This window comes from Vanessa cardui, chromosome 20, assembly GCF_905220365.1.
Source record: "Vanessa cardui chromosome 20, ilVanCard2.1, whole genome shotgun sequence".
NCBI classification, from domain to species: Eukaryota; Metazoa; Arthropoda; class Insecta; order Lepidoptera; family Nymphalidae; genus Vanessa; species Vanessa cardui.
This window is the reverse complement of record NC_061142.1, coordinates 8,863,344-8,879,353: the sequence shown is the minus strand read 5'-3', so window position 1 is coordinate 8,879,353 and position 16,010 is coordinate 8,863,344. Positions and strand designations below refer to the sequence as shown.

Here is a 16,010-nt window from a genome sequence, read left to right as displayed (position 1 = left end):
ACCGCATTAAAATCAGTTGCGTAGTTTTAAAGATATAGGGAGAGAAAAAGTGACTTTGTTTTATACTATGTATTGACGGAACTCCTAAACAGCTTACAGTTAGGGTGCGATTTGGGGCAGAATTTCTTACTGTCTTTAATCAAATTTTGTGTATATGATGTGATGTCATATGATGTACGACATATAATAGCTCTTTTGCAAAGTTTTTTACTGAGGTCGATTACACCTCTTTCGAGGGTGGTACCTTGTAGTTTATGCCGCATGACGTATTAAAGCCGCATTTTGGAAAGTCTATTTTTGCTTTATTCGAAAGTTTCTTTTGAAATTGTCCCCGAAGTAGTTTCTGATTCATATAAACGGCACGTTTAATCTATCCATATTAAGAAAAAAATTTTAGTCTACATCAGCTTCATTTAAAATCAAAAAATAAATAAAATTTTAACAAAACACTATTTTAAAACAAATAAAAATGCACTAAAAAGTAATAAAAATAATTGCATATTTAATATATTTTTGAGAGTCCTCCTAGGTAAAATGAAATGAAAAATATTAGACTACTTAAAAGTCGATTTACGATTATATAATGTAGTTATAATTATTGCTATATTTGGAGTCGGTGTCAGCCAACACTATACTATATCTATCAAAAAACAATACGAGAATACTTTAAGAAATATGTTTCTTACAAATTACCTTTTATACGATATTATACTGGGTCAATCAAGAGGCTCGTATCGCTTCTTTCTTTGGATTGTTGAGGCCTGTGCCCGTGGCTGACACCGACTCCAAATATAACAATAACTATAACTCCGTTATATAATCATAAATCGACTTTTAAGGAGTCTAATATTTTTCATTTCATTTTACCTAGGAGGACTCTGAAAAATATATTAAATATGCAATTATTTTTATTACTTTTTAGTGCATTTTTATTTGTTTTAAAATAGTGTTTTGTTTGAAGTCGGTTTTTCTTTTTGTTAAAATTTTATTTTATTCTATTCTATATTCTAATGAATTTTCAGTGTTTGAAAATTCTAAAAAAAAAGATTAAGTTGCAATAACGTACGGAATTTAGTCTATGCTAATTCGTGTTTAATCAAAGCAGGTTAGAATAATGTTACCTATCGTGCCATCGGGTACAATGTGGTAATTTGATATACTATATACTATATAATAATACTACCAAGTAGTAGTTGCATAAGCTGGCTCATAATAATTATTAATATTCTGTTAAGGAAGAAAAATATTATACAAATTGTAAACTATGCAGTTTGTTAAGTTGTAATATATCTTAATAGGGATTATTTAGACACCCTGCGACGGAAATTAGACCTTTTTCTAAACAAATAATAGTTATTTAAAACATAGTTGGAATATTAGTAATTATTTCTGAAAATAATTAAAAAGCAACAAAAGAAAAATGTATCATATCACTTTAATGATTAAGTAAGGCTTTTGTTTATCACAAATTTTCCGTAAATAAATCAAACAAAAATAAGGAAAAGGTAAAGAAAGAAAAAAAACAAAATTTTAGAATGCTAGTATTTATTTCATTCGAAGTTATAAAACATATCAATATGAAAAGAAAAATAATTAATATTTATTAGCAAGTGGCGCAAAGTTGACCCTTTCTGCCAATTCTGACAAAGTATTGACTGCGTTTGAGTTGACATGCTTGACGGACCCTGCCTCTTCCTTGACCGAATGAACCAGAAGAGCCTGACGCTGAAGATGATGTTGATACTGCGTTCGAACCGGAACCGCCTTCATTAATGATAACAATAGGAGATGGAGAGTAAACTTGTGCGTCAAATGGTGCTCCAACAGCAGAACCATAGCCTTGGCCAGCATTTCCTCCGTTAGATCCAGAAGCTGCAGCACTTGCTGCACTTGCACTTGGGCCTGAACCAGAACCGTTTTCGTTGATGACAGTAACTCCGCCTTGTCCTGCGCCGTAACCGGGTCCGTATCCGAGAGGACCGTAGTTTTGGCCTTGTGGACCAGAGGCAGCGGCAGCGGAGGCTGCAGCGGAAGCTGACGGGCCAGATGAAGGTGATCTGTTGTTAATGATGACGGCGTTAGGGCTTTGTTTACCGTAAGGACCGTAGGGACCGGCACCGGGGCCATAAGCTGGGCCAGCGTTTCCTCCGTTAGGACCAGAAGCTGAAGCACTTGCTGCGCTTGCGCTTCCACCTGAACCAGATCCGTTTTCGTTGATGACAGTAACTCCTTGTCCTGCGCCGAGGCCAGATCCGTATAAGCCATTTCCAGCTCCGTAGGCACCAGCTGATCCTGCTCCAGCACTAGCGGCTGCTCCGGCACCTGCTCCGTTACCATAGCCTTGGCCAGCATTTCCTCCGTTAGATCCAGAAGCTGCAGCACTTGATGCGCTAGCACCTGAACCTGAACCAGATCCGTTGTCGTTGATGATAGTTACTCCTTGTCCTGCGCCGTAGCCAGGTCCGTATAAGCCATTTCCAGCTCCGTAGGCACCAGCTGATCCTGCTCCAGCACTAGCGGCTGCTCCGGCACCTGCTCCGTTACCATAGCCTTGGCCAGCATTTCCTCCGTTAGATCCAGAAGCTGCAGCACTTGATGCGCTAGCACCTGAACCTGAACCAGAACCGTTTTCGTTGATGACAGTAACTCCGCCTTGTCCTGCGCCGTAACCGGGTCCGTATCCAAGAGGACCGTAGTTTTGGCCTTGTGGACCAGAAGCTGAAGCACTTGCTGCGCTTGCGCTGCCACCTGAACCAGATCCGTTTTCGTTGATGATAGTTACTCCTTGTCCTGCGCCGTAGCCAGGTCCGTATAATCCATTTCCGGGTCCGTATGCTCCAGCTGATCCGGCTCCTGCTCCAGCACTTGCACTAGCTGCAGATCCTGCTCCTGATCCTGCACCTGCACCTGCACCAGATCCTGCTCCTGATCCTGCTCCTGCACTAGCGGCTGCTCCAGCACCTGCACCGTTTCCATAGCCTTGGCCAGCATTTCCTCCGTTAAGACCAGAAGCTGCAGCACTTGCTGCACTTGCGCTAGGGCCTGAACCAGAACCGTTGTCGTTGATGACAGTAACTCCGCCTTGTCCTGCGCCGTAACCGGGTCCGTATCCGAGAGGACCGTAGTTTTGGCCTTGTGGACCAGAGGCAGCGGCAGCGGAGGCTGCAGCGGAAGCTGACGGGCCAGATGAAGGTGATCTGTTGTTAATGATGACGGCGTTAGGGCCTTGTTTACCGTAAGGACCGTAGGGACCGGCACCGGGGCCATAAGCTGGGCCAGCGTTTCCTCCGTTAGGACCAGAAGCTGAAGCACTTGCTGCGCTTGCGCTTCCACCTGAACCAGATCCGTTTTCGTTGATGACAGTAACTCCTTGTCCTGCGCCGAGGCCAGATCCGTATAAGCCATTTCCAGCTCCGTAGGCACCAGCTGATCCTGCTCCAGCACTAGCGGCTGCTCCGGCACCTGCTCCGTTACCATAGCCTTGGCCAGCATTTCCTCCGTTAGATCCAGAAGCTGCAGCACTTGATGCGCTAGCACCTGAACCTGAACCAGATCCGTTGTCGTTGATGATAGTTACTCCTTGTCCTGCGCCGTAGCCAGGTCCGTATAAGCCATTTCCAGCTCCGTAGGCACCAGCTGATCCTGCTCCAGCACTAGCGGCTGCTCCAGCACCTGCTCCGTTACCATAGCCTTGGCCAGCATTTCCTCCATTAGATCCAGAAGCTGCAGCACTTGATGCGCTAGCACCTGAACCTGAACCAGAACCGTTTTCGTTGATGACAGTAACTCCGCCTTGTCCTGCGCCGTAACCGGGTCCGTATCCGAGAGGACCGTAGTTTTGGCCTTGTGGACCAGAGGCAGCGGCAGCGGAGGCTGCAGCGGAAGCTGACGGGCCAGATGAAGGTGATCTGTTGTTAATGATGACGGCGTTAGGGCCTTGTTTACCGAAAGGACCGTAGGGACCGGCACCGGGGCCATAAGCTGGGCCAGCGTTTCCTCCGTTAGGACCAGAAGCCGAAGCACTTGCTGCGCTTGCGCTTCCACCTGAACCAGATCCGTTTTCGTTGATGACAGTAACTCCTTGTCCTGCGCCGAGGCCAGATCCGTATAAGCCATTTCCAGCTCCGTAGGCACCAGCTGATCCTGCTCCAGCACTAGCGGCTGCTCCGGCACCTGCTCCGTTACCATAGCCTTGGCCAGCATTTCCTCCGTTAGATCCAGAAGCTGCAGCACTTGATGCGCTAGCACCTGAACCTGAACCAGATCCGTTGTCGTTGATGATAGTTACTCCTTGTCCTGCGCCGAGGCCAGATCCGTATAAGCCATTTCCAGCTCCGTAGGCACCAGCTGATCCTGCTCCAGCACTAGCGGCTGCTCCGGCACCTGCTCCGTTACCATAGCCTTGGCCAGCATTTCCTCCGTTAGATCCAGAAGCTGCAGCACTTGATGCGCTAGCACCTGAACCTGAACCAGATCCGTTGTCGTTGATGATAGTTACTCCTTGTCCTGCGCCGTAGCCAGGTCCGTATAAGCCATTTCCAGCTCCGTAGGCACCAGCTGATCCTGCTCCAGCACTAGCGGCTGCTCCAGCACCTGCTCCGTTACCATAGCCTTGGCCAGCATTTCCTCCATTAGATCCAGAAGCTGCAGCACTTGATGCGCTAGCACCTGAACCTGAACCAGAACCGTTTTCGTTGATGACAGTAACTCCACCTTGTCCTGCGCCGTAACCGGGTCCGTATCCGAGAGGACCGTAGTTTTGGCCTTGTGGACCAGAGGCAGCGGCAGCGGAGGCTGCAGCGGAAGCTGACGGGCCAGATGAAGGTGATCTGTTGTTAATGATGACGGCGTTAGGGCCTTGTTTACCGTAAGGACCGTAGGGACCGGCACCGGGGCCATAAGCTGGGCCAGCGTTTCCTCCGTTAGGACCAGAAGCTGAAGCACTTGCTGCGCTTGCGCTGCCACCTGAACCAGATCCGTTTTCGTTGATGATAGTTACTCCTTGTCCTGCGCCGTAGCCAGGTCCGTATAATCCATTTCCGGGTCCGTATGCTCCAGCTGATCCGGCTCCTGCTCCAGCACTTGCACTAGCTGCAGATCCTGCTCCTGATCCTGCACCTGCACCTGCACCAGATCCTGCTCCTGATCCTGCTCCAGCACTTGCGGCTGCTCCAGCACCTGCACCGTTTCCATAGCCTTGGCCAGCATTTCCTCCGTTAAGACCAGAAGCTGCAGCACTTGCTGCACTTGCGCTAGGGCCTGAACCAGAACCGTTGTCGTTGATGACAGTAACTCCGCCTTGTCCTGCGCCGTAACCGGGTCCGTATCCGAGAGGACCGTAGTTTTGGCCTTGTGGACCAGAGGCAGCGGCAGCGGAGGCTGCAGCGGAAGCTGACGGGCCTGATGAAGGTGATCTGTTGTTAATGATGACGGCGTTAGGGCCTTGTTTACCGTAAGGACCGTAGGGACCGGCACCGGGGCCATAAGCTGGGCCAGCGTTTCCTCCGTTAGGACCAGAAGCTGAAGCACTTGCTGCGCTTGCGCTTCCACCTGAACCAGATCCGTTTTCGTTGATGACAGTAACTCCTTGTCCTGCGCCGAGGCCAGATCCGTATAAGCCATTTCCAGCTCCGTAGGCACCAGCTGATCCTGCTCCAGCACTAGCGGCAGCTCCGGCACCTGCTCCGTTACCATAGCCTTGGCCAGCATTTCCTCCGTTAGATCCAGAAGCTGCAGCACTTGATGCGCTAGCACCTGAACCTGAACCAGATCCGTTGTCGTTGATGATAGTTACTCCTTGTCCTGCGCCGTAGCCAGGTCCGTATAAGCCATTTCCAGCTCCGTAGGCACCAGCTGATCCTGCTCCAGCACTAGCGGCTGCTCCAGCACCTGCTCCGTTACCATAGCCTTGGCCAGCATTTCCTCCATTAGATCCAGAAGCTGCAGCACTTGATGCGCTAGCACCTGAACCTGAACCAGAACCGTTTTCGTTGATGACAGTAACTCCGCCTTGTCCTGCGCCGTAACCGGGTCCGTATCCAAGAGGACCGTAGTTTTGGCCTTGTGGACCAGAAGCTGAAGCACTTGCTGCGCTTGCGCTGCCACCTGAACCAGATCCGTTTTCGTTGATGATAGTTACTCCTTGTCCTGCGCCGTAGCCAGGTCCGTATAATCCATTTCCGGGTCCGTATGCTCCAGCTGATCCGGCTCCTGCTCCAGCACTTGCACTAGCTGCAGATCCTGCTCCTGATCCTGCACCTGCACCTGCACCAGATCCTGCTCCTGATCCTGCTCCAGCACTAGCGGCTGCTCCAGCACCTGCACCGTTTCCATAGCCTTGGCCAGCATTTCCTCCATTAGATCCAGAAGCTGCAGCACTTGATGCGCTAGCACCTGAACCTGAACCAGAACCGTTTTCGTTGATGACAGTAACTCCGCCTTGTCCTGCGCCGTAACCGGGTCCGTATCCGAGAGGACCGTAGTTTTGGCCTTGTGGACCAGAGGCAGCGGCAGCGGAGGCTGCAGCGGAAGCTGACGGGCCAGATGAAGGTGATCTGTTGTTAATGATGACGGCGTTAGGGCCTTGTTTACCGTAAGGACCGTAGGGACCGGCACCGGGGCCATAAGCTGGGCCAGCGTTTCCTCCGTTAGGACCAGAAGCTGAAGCACTTGCTGCGCTTGCGCTTCCACCTGAACCAGATCCGTTTTCGTTGATGACAGTAACTCCTTGTCCTGCGCCGAGGCCAGATCCGTATAAGCCATTTCCAGCTCCGTAGGCACCAGCTGATCCTGCTCCAGCACTAGCGGCTGCTCCGGCACCTGCTCCGTTACCATAGCCTTGGCCAGCATTTCCTCCGTTAGATCCAGAAGCTGCAGCACTTGATGCGCTAGCACCTGAACCTGAACCAGATCCGTTGTCGTTGATGATAGTTACTCCTTGTCCTGCGCCGTAGCCAGGTCCGTATAAGCCATTTCCAGCTCCGTAGGCACCAGCTGATCCTGCTCCAGCACTAGCGGCTGCTCCAGCACCTGCTCCGTTACCATAGCCTTGGCCAGCATTTCCTCCATTAGATCCAGAAGCTGCAGCACTTGATGCGCTAGCACCTGAACTTGAACCAGAACCGTTTTCGTTGATGACAGTAACTCCGCCTTGTCCTGCGCCGTAACCGGGTCCGTATCCAAGAGGACCGTAGTTTTGGCCTTGTGGACCAGAAGCTGAAGCACTTGCTGCGCTTGCGCTGCCACCTGAACCAGATCCGTTTTCGTTGATGATAGTTACTCCTTGTCCTGCGCCGTAGCCAGGTCCGTATAATCCATTTCCGGGTCCGTATGCTCCAGCTGATCCGGCTCCTGCTCCAGCACTTGCACTAGCTGCAGATCCTGCTCCTGATCCTGCACCTGCACCTGCACCAGATCCTGCTCCTGATCCTGCTCCAGCACTAGCGGCTGCTCCAGCACCTGCACCGTTTCCATAGCCTTGGCCAGCATTTCCTCCGTTAAGACCAGAAGCTGCAGCACTTGCTGCACTTGCGCTAGGGCCTGAACCAGAACCGTTGTCGTTGATGACAGTAACTCCGCCTTGTCCTGCGCCGTAACCGGGTCCGTATCCGAGAGGACCGTAGTTTTGGCCTTGTGGACCAGAGGCAGCGGCAGCGGAGGCTGCAGCGGAAGCTGACGGGCCAGATGAAGGTGATCTGTTGTTAATGATGACGGCGTTAGGGCCTTGTTTACCGTAAGGACCGTAGGGACCAGCACCGGGGCCATAAGCTGGGCCAGCGTTTCCTCCGTTAGGACCAGAAGCTGAAGCACTTGCTGCGCTTGCGCTTCCACCTGAACCAGATCCGTTTTCGTTGATGACAGTAACTCCTTGTCCTGCGCCGAGGCCAGATCCGTATAAGCCATTTCCAGCTCCGTAGGCACCAGCTGATCCTGCTCCAGCACTAGCGGCTGCTCCGGCACCTGCTCCGTTACCATAGCCTTGGCCAGCATTTCCTCCGTTAGATCCAGAAGCTGCAGCACTTGATGCGCTAGCACCTGAACCTGAACCAGATCCGTTGTCGTTGATGATAGTTACTCCTTGTCCTGCGCCGTAGCCAGGTCCGTATAAGCCATTTCCAGCTCCGTAGGCACCAGCTGATCCTGCTCCAGCACTAGCGGCTGCTCCAGCACCTGCTCCGTTACCATAGCCTTGGCCAGCATTTCCTCCATTAGATCCAGAAGCTGCAGCACTTGATGCGCTAGCACCTGAACCTGAACCAGAACCGTTTTCGTTGATGACAGTAACTCCGCCTTGTCCTGCGCCGTAACCGGGTCCGTATCCAAGAGGACCGTAGTTTTGGCCTTGTGGACCAGAAGCTGAAGCACTTGCTGCGCTTGCGCTGCCACCTGAACCAGATCCGTTTTCGTTGATGATAGTTACTCCTTGTCCTGCGCCGTAGCCAGGTCCGTATAATCCATTTCCGGGTCCGTATGCTCCAGCTGATCCGGCTCCTGCTCCAGCACTTGCACTAGCTGCAGATCCTGCTCCTGATCCTGCACCTGCACCTGCACCAGATCCTGCTCCTGATCCTGCTCCAGCACTAGCGGCTGCTCCAGCACCTGCACCGTTTCCATAGCCTTGGCCAGCATTTCCTCCGTTAAGACCAGAAGCTGCAGCACTTGCTGCACTTGCGCTAGGGCCTGAACCAGAACCGTTGTCGTTGATGACAGTAACTCCGCCTTGTCCTGCGCCGTAACCGGGTCCGTATCCGAGAGGACCGTAGTTTTGGCCTTGTGGACCAGAGGCAGCGGCAGCGGAGGCTGCAGCGGAAGCTGACGGGCCAGATGAAGGTGATCTGTTGTTAATGATGACGGCGTTAGGGCCTTGTTTACCGTAAGGACCGTAGGGACCGGCACCGGGGCCATAAGCTGGGCCAGCGTTTCCTCCGTTAGGACCAGAAGCTGAAGCACTTGCTGCGCTTGCGCTTCCACCTGAACCAGATCCGTTTTCGTTGATGACAGTAACTCCTTGTCCTGCGCCGAGGCCAGATCCGTATAAGCCATTTCCAGCTCCGTAGGCACCAGCTGATCCTGCTCCAGCACTAGCGGCTGCTCCGGCACCTGCTCCGTTACCATAGCCTTGGCCAGCATTTCCTCCGTTAGATCCAGAAGCTGCAGCACTTGATGCGCTAGCACCTGAACCTGAACCAGATCCGTTGTCGTTGATGATAGTTACTCCTTGTCCTGCGCCGTAGCCAGGTCCGTATAAGCCATTTCCAGCTCCGTAGGCACCAGCTGATCCTGCTCCAGCACTAGCGGCTGCTCCAGCACCTGCTCCGTTACCATAGCCTTGGCCAGCATTTCCTCCATTAGATCCAGAAGCTGCAGCACTTGATGCTCTAGCACCTGAACCTGAACCAGAACCGTTTTCGTTGATGACAGTAACTCCGCCTTGTCCTGCGCCGTAACCGGGTCCGTATCCAAGAGGACCGTAGTTTTGGCCTTGTGGACCAGAAGCTGAAGCACTTGCTGCGCTTGCGCTGCCACCTGAACCAGATCCGTTTTCGTTGATGATAGTTACTCCTTGTCCTGCGCCGTAGCCAGGTCCGTATAATCCATTTCCGGGTCCGTATGCTCCAGCTGATCCGGCTCCTGCTCCAGCACTTGCACTAGCTGCAGATCCTGCTCCTGATCCTGCACCTGCACCTGCACCAGATCCTGCTCCTGATCCTGCTCCAGCACTTGCGGCTGCTCCAGCACCTGCACCGTTTCCATAGCCTTGGCCAGCATTTCCTCCGTTAAGACCAGAAGCTGCAGCACTTGCTGCACTTGCGCTAGGGCCTGAACCAGAACCGTTGTCGTTGATGACAGTAACTCCGCCTTGTCCTGCGCCGTAACCGGGTCCGTATCCGAGAGGACCGTAGTTTTGGCCTTGTGGACCAGAGGCAGCGGCAGCGGAGGCTGCAGCGGAAGCTGACGGGCCAGATGAAGGTGATCTGTTGTTAATGATGACGGCGTTAGGGCCTTGTTTACCGTAAGGACCGTAGGGACCGGCACCGGGGCCATTAGCTGGGCCAGCGTTTCCTCCGTTAGGACCAGAAGATGAAGCACTTGCTGCGCTTGCGCTTCCACCTGAACCAGATCCGTTTTCGTTGATGACAGTAACTCCTTGTCCTGCGCCGAGGCCAGATCCGTATAAGCCATTTCCAGCTCCGTAGGCACCAGCTGATCCTGCTCCAGCACTAGCGGCTGCTCCGGCACCTGCTCCGTTACCATAGCCTTGGCCAGCATTTCCTCCGTTAGATCCAGAAGCTGCAGCACTTGATGCGCTAGCACCTGAACCTGAACCAGATCCGTTGTCGTTGATGATAGTTACTCCTTGTCCTGCGCCGTAGCCAGGTCCGTATAAGCCATTTCCAGCTCCGTAGGCACCAGCTGATCCTGCTCCAGCACTAGCGGCTGCTCCAGCACCTGCTCCGTTACCATAGCCTTGGCCAGCATTTCCTCCATTAGATCCAGAAGCTGCAGCACTTGATGCGCTAGCACCTGAACCTGAACCAGAACCGTTTTCGTTGATGACAGTAACTCCGCCTTGTCCTGCGCCGTAACCGGGTCCGTATCCAAGAGGACCGTAGTTTTGGCCTTGTGGACCAGAAGCTGAAGCACTTGCTGCGCTTGCGCTGCCACCTGAACCAGATCCGTTTTCGTTGATGATAGTTACTCCTTGTCCTGCGCCGTAGCCAGGTCCGTATAATCCATTTCCGGGTCCGTATGCTCCAGCTGATCCAGCTCCTGCTCCAGCACTTGCACTAGCTGCAGATCCTGCTCCTGATCCTGCACCTGCACCTGCACTCGATCCTGCTCCTGATCCTGCTCCAGCACTTGCGGCTGCTCCAGCACCTGCACCGTTTCCATAGCCTTGGCCAGCATTTCCTCCGTTAAGACCAGAAGCTGCAGCACTTGCTGCACTTGCGCTAGGGCCTGAACCAGAACCGTTGTCGTTGATGACAGTAACTCCGCCTTGTCCTGCGCCGTAACCGGGTCCGTATCCGAGAGGACCGTAGTTTTGGCCTTGTGGACCAGAGGCAGCGGCAGCGGAGGCTGCAGCGGAAGCTGACGGGCCAGATGAAGGTGATCTGTTGTTAATGATGACGGCGTTAGGGCCTTGTTTACCGTAAGGACCGTAGGGACCGGCACCGGGGCCATTAGCTGGGCCAGCGTTTCCTCCGTTAGGACCAGAAGATGAAGCACTTGCTGCGCTTGCGCTTCCACCTGAACCAGATCCGTTTTCGTTGATGACAGTAACTCCTTGTCCTGCGCCGAGGCCAGATCCGTATAAGCCATTTCCAGCTCCGTAGGCACCAGCTGATCCTGCTCCAGCACTAGCGGCTGCTCCGGCACCTGCTCCGTTACCATAGCCTTGGCCAGCATTTCCTCCGTTAGATCCAGAAGCTGCAGCACTTGATGCGCTAGCACCTGAACCTGAACCAGATCCGTTGTCGTTGATGATAGTTACTCCTTGTCCTGCGCCGTAGCCAGGTCCGTATAAGCCATTTCCAGCTCCGTAGGCACCAGCTGATCCTGCTCCAGCACTAGCGGCTGCTCCAGCACCTGCTCCGTTACCATAGCCTTGGCCAGCATTTCCTCCATTAGATCCAGAAGCTGCAGCACTTGATGCGCTAGCACCTGAACCTGAACCAGAACCGTTTTCGTTGATGACAGTAACTCCGCCTTGTCCTGCGCCGTAACCGGGTCCGTATCCAAGAGGACCGTAGTTTTGGCCTTGTGGACCAGAAGCTGAAGCACTTGCTGCGCTTGCGCTGCCACCTGAACCAGATCCGTTTTCGTTGATGATAGTTACTCCTTGTCCTGCGCCGTAGCCAGGTCCGTATAATCCATTTCCGGGTCCGTATGCTCCAGCTGATCCGGCTCCTGCTCCAGCACTTGCACTAGCTGCAGATCCTGCTCCTGATCCTGCACCTGCACCTGCACCAGATCCTGCTCCTGATCCTGCTCCAGCACTTGCGGCTGCTCCAGCACCTGCACCGTTTCCATAGCCTTGGCCAGCATTTCCTCCGTTAAGACCAGAAGCTGCAGCACTTGCTGCACTTGCGCTAGGGCCTGAACCAGAACCGTTGTCGTTGATGACAGTAACTCCGCCTTGTCCTGCGCCGTAACCGGGTCCGTATCCGAGAGGACCGTAGTTTTGGCCTTGTGGACCAGAGGCAGCGGCAGCGGAGGCTGCAGCGGAAGCTGACGGGCCAGATGAAGGTGATCTGTTGTTAATGATGACGGCGTTAGGGCCTTGTTTACCGTAAGGACCGTAGGGACCGGCACCGGGGCCATTAGCTGGGCCAGCGTTTCCTCCGTTAGGACCAGAAGATGAAGCACTTGCTGCGCTTGCGCTTCCACCTGAACCAGATCCGTTTTCGTTGATGACAGTAACTCCTTGTCCTGCGCCGAGGCCAGATCCGTATAAGCCATTTCCAGCTCCGTAGGCACCAGCTGATCCTGCTCCAGCACTAGCGGCTGCTCCGGCACCTGCTCCGTTACCATAGCCTTGGCCAGCATTTCCTCCGTTAGATCCAGAAGCTGCAGCACTTGATGCGCTAGCACCTGAACCTGAACCAGATCCGTTGTCGTTGATGATAGTTACTCCTTGTCCTGCGCCGTAGCCAGGTCCGTATAAGCCATTTCCAGCTCCGTAGGCACCAGCTGATCCTGCTCCAGCACTAGCGGCTGCTCCAGCACCTGCTCCGTTACCATAGCCTTGGCCAGCATTTCCTCCATTAGATCCAGAAGCTGCAGCACTTGATGCGCTAGCACCTGAACCTGAACCAGAACCGTTTTCGTTGATGACAGTAACTCCGCCTTGTCCTGCGCCGTAACCGGGTCCGTATCCAAGAGGACCGTAGTTTTGGCCTTGTGGACCAGAAGCTGAAGCACTTGCTGCGCTTGCGCTGCCACCTGAACCAGATCCGTTTTCGTTGATGATAGTTACTCCTTGTCCTGCGCCGTAGCCAGGTCCGTATAATCCATTTCCGGGTCCGTATGCTCCAGCTGATCCGGCTCCTGCTCCAGCACTTGCACTAGCTGCAGATCCTGCTCCTGATCCTGCACCTGCACCTGCACCAGATCCTGCTCCTAATCCTGCTCCAGCACTAGCGGCTGCTCCAGCACCTGCACCGTTTCCATAGCCTTGGCCAGCATTTCCTCCGTTAAGACCAGAAGCTGCAGCACTTGCTGCACTTGCGCTAGGGCCTGAACCAGAACCGTTGTCGTTGATGACAGTAACTCCGCCTTGTCCTGCGCCGTAACCGGGTCCGTATCCGAGAGGACCGTAGTTTTGGCCTTGTGGACCAGAGGCAGCGGCAGCGGAGGCTGCAGCGGAAGCTGACGGGCCAGATGAAGGTGATCTGTTGTTAATGATGACGGCGTTAGGGCCTTGTTTACCGTAAGGACCGTAGGGACCGGCACCGGGGCCATAAGCTGGGCCAGCGTTTCCTCCGTTAGGACCAGAAGCTGAAGCACTTGCTGCGCTTGCGCTTCCACCTGAACCAGATCTGTTTTCGTTGATGACAGTAACTCCTTGTCCTGCGCCGAGGCCAGATCCGTATAAGCCATTTCCAGCTCCGTAGGCACCAGCTGATCCTGCTCCAGCACTAGCGGCTGCTCCGGCACCTGCTCCGTTACCATAGCCTTGGCCAGCATTTCCTCCATTAGATCCAGAAGCTGCAGCACTTGATGCGCTAGCACCTGAACCTGAACCAGATCCGTTGTCGTTGATGATAGTTACTCCTTGTCTTGCGCCGTAGCCAGGTCCGTATAAGCCATTTCCAGCTCCGTAGGCACCAGCTGATCCTGCTCCAGCACTAGCGGCTGCTCCAGCACCTGCTCCGTTACCATAGCCTTGGCCAGCATTTCCTCCATTAGATCCAGAAGCTGCAGCACTTGCTGCACTTGCACTTGGGCCTGAACCAGAACCGTTGTCGTTGATGACAGTAACTCCGCCTTGTCCTGCGCCGTAACCGGGTCCGTATCCGAGAGGACCGTAGTTTTGGCCTTGTGGACCAGAGGCAGCGGCAGCGGAGGCTGCAGCGGAAGCTGACGGGCCAGATGAAGGTGATCTGTTGTTAATGATGACGGCGTTAGGGCCTTGTTTACCGTAAGGACCGTAGGGACCGGCACCGGGGCCATAAGCTGGGCCAGCGTTTCCGGCGTTGGCACTAGAAGCTGCAGCACTTGCACTTGAAGTTGCTGAAGCACTCTTATGACCAGACGCTCCGGGCACTTTGTGGATACTGACATCTTCTTCGTATATCCTTTTGTGTCCAAAAGCGTCAGTCTTTATAACGATGGTTTTCACATTTACATCGTCACCGACTATATCGCCGCTTGTGTCTCCATCTTGTTCAAATTCTTTTCGTATCGTCGATCGTTCGATTACATTTCCAGTTTGATCCACATCAAATTCATCACTTGTAGTTAAATTTGTTTCTTGATATGCATTTCCATCTGATAGAATACTTATCAACTCATCGTCGAAAGTATCAGCAGACGCATACTGAAAAATAATTGTTTTATATTATTATTTTTTATCGAATTTATATTTATGTGTCAAGTTATTTGTTAATGCTTGTTATGTTTTTCTAATATTTGAATGCGCTTATTACATTTTTTTCAGTTGAGAAAAAATCCATAACAATTATATTTTGGAAACATTTTAGTTTCATAATACATTGTATTAGATTTTTTGTACATTTATATAAATACATATTTTGTTATGCATAGTCGTACACGAAAATATTTTTTTTTTATTATTATAATTGTAAATTACCAAAAGAGATATAAAATAATTTGAAATAGCTCACCTGAAGTGCTATGCACAAGATCACGAAGGTTGGTACTCTCATTTTGTCCTGAGAGTTGGAACCGAACTGATGCTGATTCCCAATTTTAGTCCCCTTTTATACTAAAATTTTCCTTACCACATGACGTACAAGTCTGTGTAAATTTAATTTGAGAACTTGTTAAAATATTGACTTTTTTACAAATCAAACAAACTATAATCAATGAGACAAAGCCTAGGTTACCTTGCGAGTCGAAACAATAGGCATTAATTGAATCTTGATTGAGACATTGTAATTTTGCTGAAATCTACAAAATATTTAAATTAAATACAAGTAAGGTGGTTTGCCTTACGCGTGTTCAAAATATGCAATATTCGAAAATAACATAGATCTGGGTTTGTTCTTATTTTACTAGAATTACGTAGAAAACGACAAATATGTGAAGTATTAATATACAGACTTTCTCTTAGACTCGACCAAGTAAAGTATTCGGAAGAAAATTTTAAAGATTATAAACTCTAGTCAGGTAAAATGGGTTTGGAAGAATATGTCGAAAAATCCAAAATAAAAATTTGCATTCCCTACGTATTACGTTATTACTTTTTGATTACAAAAAGACCAGTTTAAAGAGACCAGTCGAATCTTTTCGAAAATTATTCATACAATAAAATAAAAAAATAAAAACGAATTTACTATTAAGCAAAATATGTAGGGGTTGAAATTTAGTCGATATTTTGAACATTTCAAAGCTATATATAATTGAAATAATCAAAATGTATGATATATATCAATTTCGAAAAACCTAACCTAACCTAACTTGTACATACATCATTATTGTTCGGAAGGGATGCAACAACAACAAACAGAAGGGCAATTCAAACATATTAAGCAAAATATGTAGGGGTTGAAATTTAGTCGATATTTTGAACATTTCAAAGCTATATATAATTGAAATAATCAAAATGTATGATATATATCAATTTCGAAAAACCTAACCTAACCTAACTTGTACATACATCATTATTGTTCGGAAGGGATGCAACAACAACAAACAGAAGGGATGTGCAAAAATATTCCAAGTATATAATCCAATCCGACTAAACACTAAAAATATCTAAAGAACGTAACGTAAAAACCAAATCAAATTCCTTCATTCAATATGGAATAATTACACTTATTTTT

At 50.8% G+C, this 16,010-nt stretch overlaps 1 protein-coding gene across 10 annotated transcripts; it reads right to left on the bottom strand.

The window, feature by feature from the left end:
- Positions 1 to 1,547: 1,547 nt before the first annotated feature.
- LOC124538299 (fibroin heavy chain-like) lies at positions 1,548 to 14,950 on the bottom strand. Of its 10 annotated transcripts, none has more exons than XM_047115321.1 (3): positions 14,850 to 14,950; positions 7,201 to 14,542; positions 1,548 to 6,489 (listed from the first exon to the last, which is right to left on the bottom strand). In XM_047115321.1, the coding sequence occupies exons 1-3, from the start codon at positions 14,889 to 14,891 to the stop codon at positions 1,604 to 1,606; spliced, it is 12,270 nt and encodes a 4,089-aa protein (XP_046971277.1). In that variant the 5' UTR covers positions 14,892 to 14,950; the 3' UTR covers positions 1,548 to 1,603. The 10 variants fall into 10 exon arrangements, with proteins under 10 accessions (XP_046971277.1, XP_046971281.1, XP_046971273.1 ...); XM_047115325.1 differs by having other exon boundaries at positions 1,549 to 1,992; positions 2,704 to 14,542; XM_047115317.1 differs by having other exon boundaries at positions 1,549 to 4,773; positions 4,930 to 14,542.
- Positions 14,951 to 16,010: the final 1,060 nt, after the last annotated feature.